General features: G+C 67.8%; 2 protein-coding genes across 2 annotated transcripts in view; one reads left to right on the top strand and one right to left on the bottom strand.

Annotated features, from left to right (window-relative positions):
* The window catches only part of NAA40 (N-alpha-acetyltransferase 40, NatD catalytic subunit), a 6,191-nt gene extending 4,684 nt beyond the window's left edge, over window positions 1-1,507 (bottom strand). Inside the window, 1 exon segment of the mRNA XM_075727136.1 lies at window positions 1,503-1,507. Within this exon segment, the coding sequence (XP_075583251.1) occupies window positions 1,503-1,507 (5 nt within the window).
* A 2,599-nt stretch (window positions 1,508-4,106) lies between these two features.
* Window positions 4,107-12,349, top strand: LOC142596741 (REST corepressor 2-like). The gene is given in 15 exon segments (XM_075727135.1): window positions 4,107-4,145; window positions 4,147-4,228; window positions 4,695-4,751; window positions 4,831-4,911; window positions 5,836-5,888; window positions 5,986-6,147; window positions 7,372-7,496; window positions 7,567-7,652; window positions 7,829-7,923; window positions 8,018-8,095; window positions 8,854-8,911; window positions 8,995-9,041; window positions 9,043-9,204; window positions 10,496-10,642; window positions 12,287-12,349. Coding segments are annotated over 15 exon segments (1,335 nt in total).
* Window positions 12,350-12,676: the final 327 nt, after the last annotated feature.

Below are 12,676 nucleotides of genomic sequence, written 5' to 3'. Positions count from 1 at the left end.
GAAAACCTGCAGGTTTTCCAGCAGTTGGGGTCCATGGTTAGAGGGGAGGTGGGATGAGGTCTCTGGGTCTCCCAGTGTCCCTGCAAACCCCCGCAGGGACCCCCCAAAACCCTTGAGGCCTCTGAATAGACCCTACTGCACCCCAACACCTGCCCTCCCCCCCCAAACCTCCCTCTCTCCCCACAGTCACCCCCAAAACCCCAAACACCCACCTCAGAGACCCCTTCATCCCCTGAACAGCCCCAAATCTCCCCCTCACGCTCCCTCAGAGACCCCCTCACCTCCCTCCGGCCCTCCTTAACCCCCCTCCAGAGGCCCAAGCCCCTTGGGGAGCCCCAAATCTCCTCAGAGAGCCTCAAATTCCCTCAGAGGGTCCCCCATTTCCTCACGGGAGCCCCAAGTCCCCGTGAAAGGTCCCAAAGCCCCTCACAGGAGCTTCAGATCTCCTCATAGGAGCCCCAAAGGCCCACAGAGGGTCCCAAATCTCCTCACTGGAGCCCCCAGTAGCCTCAGAGGGCCCCAAGTCTCCTCACAGGAGCCCCCAATCCCACAGAGTGTCCCACATTTCTCCTAAGAGCCCAAATGCCCCCCACTCCCCTCACAGAGCCCCAGGTATCCTCAGTCCCCAGGTATCCTCAGTAGAGCCCCAAACACACTCAGAGGTCCGCAAATCCCTGTGAAACGTCCCAGATCTCCTCACAGGAGCCCCCAAGAGCCTCAGAGGGTCCCAAATCTCCTCACAGGAGCCCCCAAGAGCCTCAGAGGGTCCCAAATCTCCTCACAGGAGCCCCCAGTAGCCTCAGAGGGTCCCAGATCTCCTCGCTGGAGCCCCCAGTAGCCTCAGAGGGTCCCAATCTCCTCGCTGGAGCCCCCAGTAGCCTCAGAGGGTCCCAATCTCCTCGCTGGAGCCCCCAGTAGCCTCAGAGGGTCCCAAATCTCCTCGCTGGAGCCCCCAGTAGCCTCAGAGGGTCCCAAATCTCCTCGCTGGAGCCCCCAAGAGCCTCAGAGGGTCCAAATCTCCTCGCTGGAGCCCCCAGTAGCCTCAGAGGGCCCCAAGTCTCTTCACAGGAGCCCCCAATAGCCTCAGAGGGTCCCAAATCTCCTCGCTGGAGCCCCCAGTAGCCTCAGAGGGCCCAAGTCTCCTCACAGGAGCCCCCAATCCCCACAGAGTGTCCCACATTTCTTCCTAAGAGCCCAAATGCCCTCACAGGAAGCCCCAGACCCCTTAATGAGGATACTTAGAGCCCCAAATACCCTCAGACGGCCGCAAATCCCCACGAAACGTCCCAGATCTCCTCACGGCAACCCCCAATCCCCTTCGGAAGGTCCCAAATGGGCTCATAGAAGCCTCAGATCACCTCAGAGTCAACCTACCCGCCCCCCAACCTCTCAGGTGGCCCCAAAACGCCTCAGAGGAGCCTCAAAGGCCCCGCCCCTCTCCCTTTCTCCTCAGGACGAGCTGCTGCACAACCCTCCCCGGGCCCAGCCCGGCCCCTACTCACCCCATGGCGGCGGCGGCGAGCGCGGGCCGCGGCGGCTCCTCACGGCGCGGGGGCGCGGAGGGGACTGAGGGGGGCGCGCGCGCGGGAGCGCGCCCTATATATAGGGGGGGGAGGTGGAGCGCGAGGCGCGCGAGCCCTGCGGCCGGCCAGCGCCACTGCGCCTGCGCGGGAGGGAGGGAAGGGGGCGGGGCGAAAGGGGGGTGCGCGCATGCGCGGCGCTGCCAGGGGGAGTGGGGGGAGGCGGGGGGGGTCGCGCGCGTGCCGGGATGCGCATGCGCGGTAGGGAGCCGGCGCGTGGCGGCGCCGTTGGGCGCGAAGGCAGCTCGTCGCTGATTGGCTGAGAAGGGTGAGGGCGGGAAGGCGTGAGGGAGCCCGGTCGGTTCGCTGAGGGGAGCGGTGTCATGGTGGAGCTGCGGATGTGAGGTCTGACCCACAGCCGCCCCACAGCCCGGCCCTGGGGCCCTCAGCATGGCCCATAACCCTGCCCTATAGCCCAGCCCCACAGCCCGGCCCCGGGGCCCTCGGGCTGACCCATAGCCTGGCCCCACAGCCCTTCCTGAGAGCCCTCAGCCTGCCCCACGGCCCTGCCCCATAACCCCACCCCATGACCCTGCCCCACACAGCCCGGCCCTGGGGCCCTCAGCATGGCCCGTAACCCTGCCCTATAGCCCAGCCCCACATCTCGGCCCCCGGGGGCCCTCTGAGGGCCCTTCTCAGGCTCCTCTGAGGCGTTTTGGGGCCACCTGAGAGGATGTGGGGGGTGACTATGAGGAGATTTGAGCTGACCCATAGCCTGGCCCCACAGCCCTTCCTGAGAGCCCTCGGCCTGCCCCACGGCCCTGCCCCATAACCCCACCCCATGACCCTGCCCCACAGCCCTCAGCCTGCCCACAGCCCAGCCCTGGGGCCCTCAGCCTGGCCCCATAGCCTGGTCCCACAGCCCTTCCTGAGAGCCCTCGGTCTGCCCCATAACCCCACCCCACGACCCTACCCCACAGCTCAGCCCCACAGCCCTCAGCCTGCCCCACAGCCCAGCCCTGGGGCCCTCAGCCTGCCCCATAGCCTGGTCCCACAGCCTTCCTGAGAGCCCTCGGTCTGCCCCATAACCCCACCCCACGACCCTACCCCACAGCTCAGCCCCACAGCCCTCAGCCTGCCCCACAGCCCAGCCCTGGGGCCCTCAGCACCACTCATAACCCTGCCCCAGAGCCCGGCCCTGGGTCCCTCAGCACGGCTCATAACCCTGCCCCACAGCCTAGCCCTAGGGTCCTTGGAAGGGCCTATAGCCTTGCCCCATAGCCCAGCCCCACAGCTGGGTCCCAGGGCCTTCAGCAGGGCCTGTAAAACTGCCCCATCGGCCCTGCCCCACAGCCCTCAGCCTGCCCCATAGCCCTTGGCCTGCCCCATAGCCCTGCCCCATAGCCCTCAGCCTGCCCCATAGCGCAGCCTCACAGCCCTGCCTGAGAGCCCTCAGCCCACCCCACAGTCCTTGGCCTGCCCCATATCCTGGCTCCATGGCCCTGCCCAAGAGCCCTCAGCCCTCCCCATAGCCCTGCCCCACATCCCAGCCCCAGGGTCCTTGGCCTGCCCCACAGCCCACCCCTGAGGTCTGACCCATAGCCCCATAGCCCTGAGCCCCATAGTCCATACCCAGCCCCACAGCTGGCCCCATAGCACACATCTGCCAGCCTGCCCCATAGCCCCCCCCCAGCAATGGGGGGCACCCCGCACCCCCATCCTGACTGCTGCGCCCCACAAGACCCTGCAGCGGTGAGCACCCCCGGATGGGGCGGGTGGGAAGGTGGGTGACAGGGAGGTGTGGGACAGCCCCACGGCAGGTGGGGGAGGCTGTGATGGGGAGATCCCCGTGGGCCCCCCCCAGCCCCATAGTGGGCCAGACCCCAGCAGCCCCACAGCCTGCCAGCCCCACAGTGGGACAGCGACCCCCAGCCCCACATATCCCCCAGCCCCCCAGTGGGACAGACCCCCCCCCGCCCCACATCAGCCCCTTTGTCCCCCCTGCTGCCCCCCAGCCCTTTGTTCCCTCCAGCCACACGCGGGGGGGGGGTGACACAGCCCCACGCACGCTATGGGTCCCAGCCCCACCCCCCCCCCATGGTGAGGCTGGGACCCCCGTGTCTCCCCCTGTGCCCCCCCTTGCCGCCGGCGGAGGGGTACGCTGGGGGCGGGGGGGGCCGTGCTGAGGCCGGGGGAGCTGGAACTACTTTGGCACCGTCAGGCGGCGGGAGCGGCCGGCGGCGCATTGTGTGGGCGCGGGTGGGCTCGGGTGGGCGCCGGGACCCCCCCCAAACACCCCCCTACCCACCCACCCCCTCCCTTTTAGCCCCCCCCCCCAGACTTTACTCCCTATTTTGGGGGCGGTTCCTCCTTTTCAGGGAGGGGGGCCCCGGCCGCCCAACGCAGCAACACCACGTCGCCCCCCCCCCCCAAATTCCCACGCCCCCTCACCCCTAAAATAACCAAGGTTGGGCTAAAGTTTGGCATGGGGCAGCGGGGCTGAGCCCCCCCGCCCGACAGGGCCTTGTGGGGTCCCCCCGGGGGGGATTTGGGGGGTCACCCTGAGCCCCCCCCGCTCCCCAGGCGATGCCGTCGGTGATGGAGAAGCCCTCGGGGATCCTGTCCCCGCAGCCGGGCGAAATCGGTGGCCGCTGGCGGTGGCCCCCCCCCCTCTGAGGACGAGGGCAGCGAGGACGAGCACGCCCACGGTGAGTGGCCCCCCCCCCCCCAAAAAAAAACCACGCCTGTGCTCCCCCCCCACCCCCAAAAACATGCCCGTGCCTCCCCTCAGCCCCCCCCCCCAAAAACACGCCTGCGTGTCCCCCCCAACTCCCGCCACGCCAGACGCGTGTGTCGGGGCGCCACGCTCACCCCACGTGCTGGGGGGGGCTGCGCTCACGTCACCCCCCACTCGTGGGGTTTTTTTTTAAGGGGGGGGGTGACACACGACACAGGGACATGTTGAGGAGGGGGGGAACAAAGCCCCGTCCCCATTGTCCCCAGCCGCCCGCATGTGCGCCGGCCGCCGGCTTTGTTCGCCGGCGGGGAGGGGGGCACAACCGCTGCCCCCCCGCCCCACGCAACCGTGGGGGGCTGGCGTAGACCCCCCCGTCAACCCCCATCCCCCCCGTTAAACCCCCTGTCCCCCCCCTTTTCCCTCTCCCCGCCCCCCAGACAGCATGATCCGGGTGGGGGCCGACTACCAGGCGGTGATCCCTGACTGCAAACCAGGTAGGGACGATTTGGGGGGGGGCAAGGGGGGGGCTGGGGGGTGTTGCCCCCCCGCCTTTGACCTCCCTCCCCCCCCCAGAGAGCCCCGCCCGCTACAGCAACAAGGAGCTGAAGGGGATGCTGGTCTGGGCCCCCAACCACTGCGTCTCCGACGCCAAACGTGAGCCCCCCCCCCCTTTCACCGTATTGGGGCGTCCCTCGGCGGGGGCGGGCTGTGGGGTGCTCCCCACCCACCCTGACACCCCCTTTGCCACCCCAGTCCCCCCCTTTTGCCCCCCTAATCCCTCCTTTACCCCTCATATCTTCCCCCTTTACCCCCCATAACCCCCCTTTGCCCCCTCCTTCCCCCCCATAACCCCCCTGTGTCTCCCAAACCCTCCTTTGCCCCCCTAACCTTCCCCTTTACCCCCTCCTTCCCCCCCCTTACCCCCCCCTTGTCCCCCAAACCCCCCTATGCCCCCCAATCCCCCTTTTACCCCCAAACCTCCCCCTTGACCCCCCCTTTACCCCCTCCTTTCCCCCCCAAATCCCCCTTTGGCCCCCCAAATCCCCCTTTGCCCCCCCAATCCCACCTTTACCCCCCCTTTACCCCCCAACCTCCCCCTTTAGCCCCTCCTTTCCCCCCCCATAACCCACCTTTGCCCCCCCAATCCCACCTTTGCCCCCCAATCCCACCTTTACTCCCCCTTTGCCCTCCATAACCCCCCTTTGCCCCACCAATCCCCCTTTGCCCCCCGTAACCCCCCCTTACCCCCCAACCTCCCCCTTTACCCCTCCCAACACCCCCCCAACACCCCCTTTACCTCTCAACCTCCCCCTTTACCCTCTTTACCCCCCATAACCCCTCTTTACCCCCCAACCTCCCCCTTTACTCCCCCCTTTACCCCCCAACACCCCCTAACTGCCACTTTCTGCCCCTTTGCCCCCCCCAACATCCCCTTTATCCCCCCCAACCTCCCCTTCACCCCCCAACACCCACTAACCCCCTCTTGACTCCCCCAAACCCCCCCTTTCCCCCCCCACACCCTGTACCCCCCCTTTATCCCCCCCTTAACCCCCCTCAACCCCCCCTTTACCCCCTCAGTGGACAAATACATCGCCATGGCAAAGGACAAGCACGGCTACAACATCGAGCAGGTACTGTGGACGCCCCCAAACAGCGCGGGGTCCCCTCGGGGTGCCACCCAAACACCTCCTGTGAGCCCCCCCACCCCCGTGTCCCCGTCCCCCCCAGGCGCTGGGGATGCTGCTGTGGCACAAGCACGACGTGGAGAAGTCCTTGGCCGACTTGGCCAACTTCACGCCCTTCCCGGATGAGTGGACAGTGGAGGACAAGGTCCTTTTCGAACAGGCCTTCAGCTTCCACGGCAAGAGCTTCGCCCGCATCCAGCAAATGGTGAGAGACCCCCCCCAAATGCACCCCAAACCCCTTGCACCCACACCAGGGGGGAGGCCACCCGCTCCCAGCCCTGCCGTGACCCCCCTCTACGGCAGCTGGATCCATCCCCGGCCTCGTCCGGCGTCTCCCGGTGACCCTGGGCCAGGGGTTGCCATCCCCATGGGACCCCCAGGGTGTCCCTTGGGGTGCTGGGGGGAACATGGGCTGCCCCAGGACCCCCCCATCCCGGGGTCGAGGAGGTGGTACAGGCCACCCCCATCATCCCCATAGATGGTACGTGCCACCCCCTGACCCCCCCCAATACGGGATGGTCCATGCCACCCTGACCCCCCTCCCCATAGGGGATGGTCTGTGCCACCCCCTGACCCCCCTCCCCATAGGGGATGGTCTGTGCCACCCCCTGACCCCCCCCCCCCATAGGGGATGGTCTGTGCCACCCCCTGACCCCCCCCCCATAGGGGATGGTCTGTGCCACCCCCTGACCCCCCCCAATACGGATGGTCTGTGCCACCCCCTGACCCCCCCCCCATAGGGGATGGTCTGTGCCACCCCCTGACCCCCCCCCCCATAGGGGATGGTCTGTGCCACCCCCTGACCCCCCCCCCATAGGGGATGGTCTGTGCCACCCCCTGACCCCCCCCCCCCCATAGGGGATGGTCTGTGCCACCCCCTGACCCCCCCCCCCATAGGGGATGGTCTGTGCCACCCCCTGACCCCCCCCCCCCCAATACGGGATGGTCTGTGCCACCCCCTGACCCCCCCCCCCCCCCAATACGGGATGGTCTGTGCCACCCCCTGACCCCCCCCCCCCCAATACGGGATGGTCTGTGCCACCTCCTGAACGCCCCCCATAGAGGAATGGTACGAGCCACCCCGACCCTGCCCCTAGTGGTGCCACCCTGCTCCCCCCCATCCCAGCAGGTGGTACCTTCCCCCCCCCCCCATTTCTAGGGGGTTCCCCCCATTTTTAGGGGTTTCCAATCCCCATTTCTAGAGGTGGTTCCCCCCCATATTTAGGGGCTCCCCCCCATATTTAGGGGTTCCCCCCACACATTTAGGGGTCCCCCCTGCATTTCTAGAGGGTTCCACCCCCCGCTCTACGCGCTTTCCCCCACCTCCCTCTCCCATTTTTAGGCGGCTCACCCCCATTTCTAGCACTTCACACCCCCCCCTTAAAAGAAACCCCCCAAAACTCACCCCTGGACCCCCCCAAACCCGCAGCTCCCCGACAAGCTGATCCCCAGCCTCGTTAAATATTATTATTCCTGGAAAAAAACCCGCACCCGCACCAGCGTCATGGACCGGCAGGCGCGCCGCCTCTTGGGCCGCAAAGACCGCGACGACAGGTAACCGCTCCCCCAAAAACCTAAGCCCCAAACTCCCCAAACTCCTCTTTTTTTAACCCCGTTTCCATAGCAACGACGAGACTGATGACCACCGCCCCATTAAGAGGGGGAGACGGAACCGCCGGACCCCAAAAAAGAGGTTTGGGGGGGGAGGGGGTTGGGGGTCACCGCGCTCACTCTGTGAGCGCGGTGACCCCCAACCCCCTCCCCCCCCCAAATTAATCAATTCCAGCCTTTTTACCCCAAAATGGCCACGCGAAAAGAGGCGCAATATCGGCACCACCCCCCCGGCGCGACACCGCCGCCGCCCGCCCCGGGGGGATGCACCTGAGCCGGGGAGGACGTCGCCGGCGTCACTGCCAACCCCGATTTGGGAGCGTTGGCCCTGCGGCAACTGGATTGTCAGCTGGTTTCCCTCAAACGGCAGGTAAAAAAAATGTCTGTGTCCCCCCCAAAAAAATCTATGGGGTGCCCCCTAAGTTGTGGGGTAACCCCGGGGGATTCTCGCCCTCCTCCCGTAGGTGCAGCGGATCAAGCAGATCAACAGCGGCCTGAAGCAGGCGTTGGAGGGCGGCGTGGAGGGGCTGCGGCCACCGGAGGTGGGGGCTTAGGGGGGTCCCCGCGTGCCCCACGGTGGACCCACGTGCCCCACGGTGGCCCCATGTGCCCCGTCATGTCCCTGCCGTGCCCCACGGCGTCCCCCATGTGCCCCGTGGTGTCACGCTGTGTCTCCATGGTGTCCCCACGTGCCCCATGGTGTCACACGGTGTCCCCACGGTGTCTCCACGTGCCCCACGGTGTCCCCATGTGCCCATCTTGTCCCTGCTGTGCCCCACAGTGTCCCCATGGTGTCACACTGTGTCCCCATGTGCCCCATCATGCCCCTGCCGTGCCCCACGGCATCCCCTACGTGCCCCATGGTGTCCCCATGTGCCCCACAGTGTCCCCGTGTGCCCCACGGTGTCACACTGTGTCCCCATGGTGTCCCCATGGTGTCACACTGTGTCCCCATGTGCCCCACGGTGTCCCCACATGCCCCATCGTGTCCCTGCCGTGCCCCACAGTGTGCCCCACGGTGTCATACTGTGTCCCCACGATGTCCCCACGTGCCCCACGGTGTCACACTGTGTCCCCACATGCCCCATCATGTCCCCCACGTGCCCCACAGTGTCCCCAGGCTGTCCCCACATGCCCCGTCATGTCCCTGCCATGCCCCACGGCATCCCCCTGTGTCCCCACACACCCCCCCGGCATCCCCACGCACCCCACGCAATCCCCTCCCGCCGCCCACCGCGCCCCACAGCGTCCCCCCCAGCCCCCCACATCGCCCCCCATCCCCTCTTTTCCCCCATCCCAGGGCAGCGGCAAATTCAGCTCTCGCTGGACGACGGACGAGCAGCTCTTGGCGGTGCAGGGTGAGTACCCCTCATTAACCTCGTTACCCCCCGCCCTCGTTACCCCCCACCGCCCCTCGTAACCCCCGCTGCCCCTTCGCCAGCCCTACGGCGCTACGGCCGCGACTTCCCGGCGGTGGCGGGGGTGCTGGGGGAACAAGACGGCGGCGCAGGTCAAGAGCTTCGTGCTGGGCGCCCGCCGCCGCTTCGGCCTCGACCGGCTCCTGCGGGAGAGGGAGGCCCAGAGGGGGGGGGACCCCCCGGCGCCCTCCCCCGCCGAGGGGCAGGAGGAGGAGGAGGAGGAGGAGGAAGAGGTGAGTAGTGGGGGGCGGTCTGGGGACTGGGACCGGTTCCGAGCTGGGACTGGGACCATTTCTGAGCTGGGACTGGGACCATTTCTGAGCTGGGACTGGGACCGGTTCCGAGCCGGGGACTGGGACCGGTTCCGAGCTGGGACTGGGATTGGTTCTGGGCCTGGGGACTGGGACCGGTTCCGAGCTGGGACCGGGACCAGTTACAGCCTTGACCCAAGGACTGGTCCCTGTTCCAGCCCCAGTCCCAGTCCTGGTCCCAGTTCCATTCCTGAGCCAGGCACTGGTCCCAGTTCCAAGCCAGGGACTGGTCCCAGTCCCAACCCTATTCCTGGTCCCCATCACTGCCCCAGTCCTGGTCCCAGTTTGACTCCTAAGCCAGGGACTGGTCCCAGTTCCAGGCACTGGTCCCAGTCCCAGTCCTGCTCCTGGTCCCCATCCCTGTCCTACTTCCATTCCTGAGCCAGGGACTGGTCCCAGTTCCAAGCCAGGGACTGGTCCCAGTTCCAAGCCTATTCCTGGTCCCCATCCCAATCCCAGTCCTAGTCCCGGTCCTAGCTCCAGTTCCAGTCCTGATTTGTGCACTGGTCCTAATCCCAATGCAAACACTGGTCCCAGTTCCAGTCCCACTCCTGGTCCCAGTCCTGATGCAGGGACTGGTCCCAGTCCCAGTCCTATTCCTGGTCCTGGTCCCAGTTCCAGTCCTGATCTGGACACTGGTCCCAGTTCTATCCCCAGTCCCAGTTCCAGTCCCACTCCTGGTCCCCATCCCAGTCCCAGTTCCACTCCTAAGCCAGGCACTGGTCCCAGTTCCAAGCCCCAGCCCCAGTTCTGGTCCCAGTCTTGATTGTGGGCCTGGTCCCAGTTCCAGTCCTCATTCAGGAACTGGTCCCAGTCCCAATCCCGCACCGGTCCCAGTCCCAGCGCTGGAGCCGGCTCCCAGTCCAAGCCCCGCCCCCTCTGTGACCCCGCCCCCTGCCCGTGGCCCCGCTCCAGCTCTGGACCCGGATCCCACTCAAGCCCCGCCCCCTCTGTGACCCTGCCCGTGGCCCCGCCCCAGCGCTGGAGCCGGCTCCCAGTCCCAGCCCCGCCCCCTCTGTGACCCCGCCCCCAGCTCCAGACGCAGCTCCCACCCCAAACCCCGCCCCCTGTCCGTGACCCCGCCCCAGCTCCCACCCCAAGCCCCGCCCCCTCCGTAGCCCCGCCCCCGACCCCGCCTCTCTTCCCGCAGGTGCAGATCACAGGGGTCTCCCGCCCGGCCCCGCCCCCCAGCGCGGCCCCGCCCCCGCCGCCGGCCCCGCCCCCGCCGCCCTCCCCCTCGCGCCCGCCGCAGCCCCCGCCCCTCCTGCGCCCGGCCCCGCCCAACGCCCCGCTGCTGCCGCGCCCGCCGCCTCCGCTCCAGCAGGGCCGCGCCCCGCCCCCGCTCATCCGCCCCGGCCACGCCCCCGCCGCCCGGCCACGCCCCCCCCGCCGCCGGCCACGCCCCGCCCCGTTGAGCCTCGGCAGCCGCCCGCCCCCGGGCGGGCCACGCCCCCTCCCGCAGCGCCCCCTGCTGGGCCGGAGGACAGGCGGCCCCGGGGAGGGCAGGGGGGACCCCGGGGCTGGGGGGGGAGGGGCGCAGCCCCGGTGCGTTTGCAATAAAGGTATTTTACTAGAGCGGCTCGCGCCGGGGCACTGGGAGGGACTGGGAGCACTGGGGGGGGGGTACTGGGAATACTGGGGGGGACTGGGAGCACTGGGGAGGGGGGGAGCTGGGAATACTGGGGGGGACTGGGAGCACTGGGGGGTTACTGGGGGAACTGGGAGGGTTACTGGGAGCACTGGGGGGTTACTGGAGGAACTGGGAGGGTTACTGGAAGGACTAGAAAGGGTTGCTGGGAACACGTGGGGGTTACTGTGAGGACTGAAAGGGTTATTGGGGGCACTGGGTGGGACTGGGGAGCACTGGGAATACTGGAAGGGGTTACTGAGAGGGACTGGGGAGAGATACTGGGGGTACTGGGAGCACTGGGGGGTACTGGGAGGGCCACTGGGAGTGCTGAGCTACAGCCAGCAGGTACTGGGGGGGGTGTACTGGGAGCACTACGGGGGTGTTACTGGGAGCACTGGTCAGAGGCGACAGATCTTTCTGGAAAGATTTTAATCTAGAACCTGGAAAATGCGCTGCGGCGCGGCCGGGGGCGTGGCCGGAGGGGGGGCGTGGCCAGCACCACGGCCCCTCCCCCCCGGCAGCAGCACCCCTGGGCGCCCCTCCCCCCCCCCCGGACCAGCAGCACCCCTTGGGGGGGGAGGGGCCGGGGGCACCCCACCCCACCCCCCCCGAGGTATGTAAAGGGTGGGTGCAACCCCTCCCCACCCCGGGTGGGGGGGGACCCAGGGGTGGGGGAGGGGCGGGGCTACAGCAGATCAAAGGGGGCGACGCCCCGCCCCCCCGGGTGGGGGAGGGGCTCCCCCCGGGCAGCAGCAGCACCCCTCCCCCACCCCCCGGGGACCCTTCCTGAGTGGAGGGGGGGGGGGAGGGGGAGGGGAAGGTGGGGGTGTCCCCTAAGGCCACCGGGGGTCCCCGTGTCCCCCCCCCGCCCCCCCCGCTAAGGCTTGGGGACATCCCCGCAGGTGGCGGGGGGACACCCGGGATGTCCCCACGAGGTCCTGGGCCACCCAGGATGTCCCCAAGGCTATCAAGGATGTCCCTACAAGTCCCTGGGCCACCCAGGATGTCCCCGAGGCCATCAAGGACATCCCCTCCATGTCCTCACAGGTCCCTGGGCCACCAAGAATGTCCCCACCACATCCCAACAGGTCCCAAGGCCACCCAGGATGGCCCCACATGTCCCAGGGCCACCTGGGGACGTCCCCACGTCCTCTTCAGGAAGTGCTGGGCCACCCAGGATGTCCCCACACGTCCCCACAGGTTCCTGGACCACCAAGGACAGCCCCGTGTCCTCCTCAGGAGCTCCTGGGCCACCCAGGACGTCCCAGACCACATCCCAGGATGTCCCCATGTCCTCTTCAAGAGGTCCTGGGCCACCTAGGATGGCCACCACATGTCCCAGGGCCACCCATGATGTCCCCACGTCCTCTTCAGGAGGTCCTGGGCCACCCAGGACATCCCCAACAGGTCCCAGGACCACCCAGGACCTCCCCATGAGGCCCTGGGCCACCCAGGACATCCCCACGTCCTCTTCAGGCCCACCCAGGACATCCCCACACATCCCAGGCCCACCCAGGATGTCCCCACGTCATCCTCAGGAGGTCCTGGGCCACCCAGGACGCCACCACATCCCAGAACCACCCAGGACGTCCCCACATGTCCCAGGGCCACCCAGGACGTCCCCACATCCTCTTCAGGACCACCCAGGACATCCCCACACATCCCAGGACCACCCAGGATGTCCCCATGTCCTCCTCAGGAGGTCCTGGGCCACCCAGGATGTCCCCACATGTCCCAGGGCCACCCAGGACGTCCTCACATGCC

This window comes from Pelecanus crispus, chromosome Z, assembly GCF_030463565.1.
Source record: "Pelecanus crispus isolate bPelCri1 chromosome Z, bPelCri1.pri, whole genome shotgun sequence".
NCBI lineage: Eukaryota > Metazoa > Chordata > Aves > Pelecaniformes > Pelecanidae > Pelecanus > Pelecanus crispus.
This window is presented reverse-complemented; position numbering and strand designations above follow the sequence as displayed.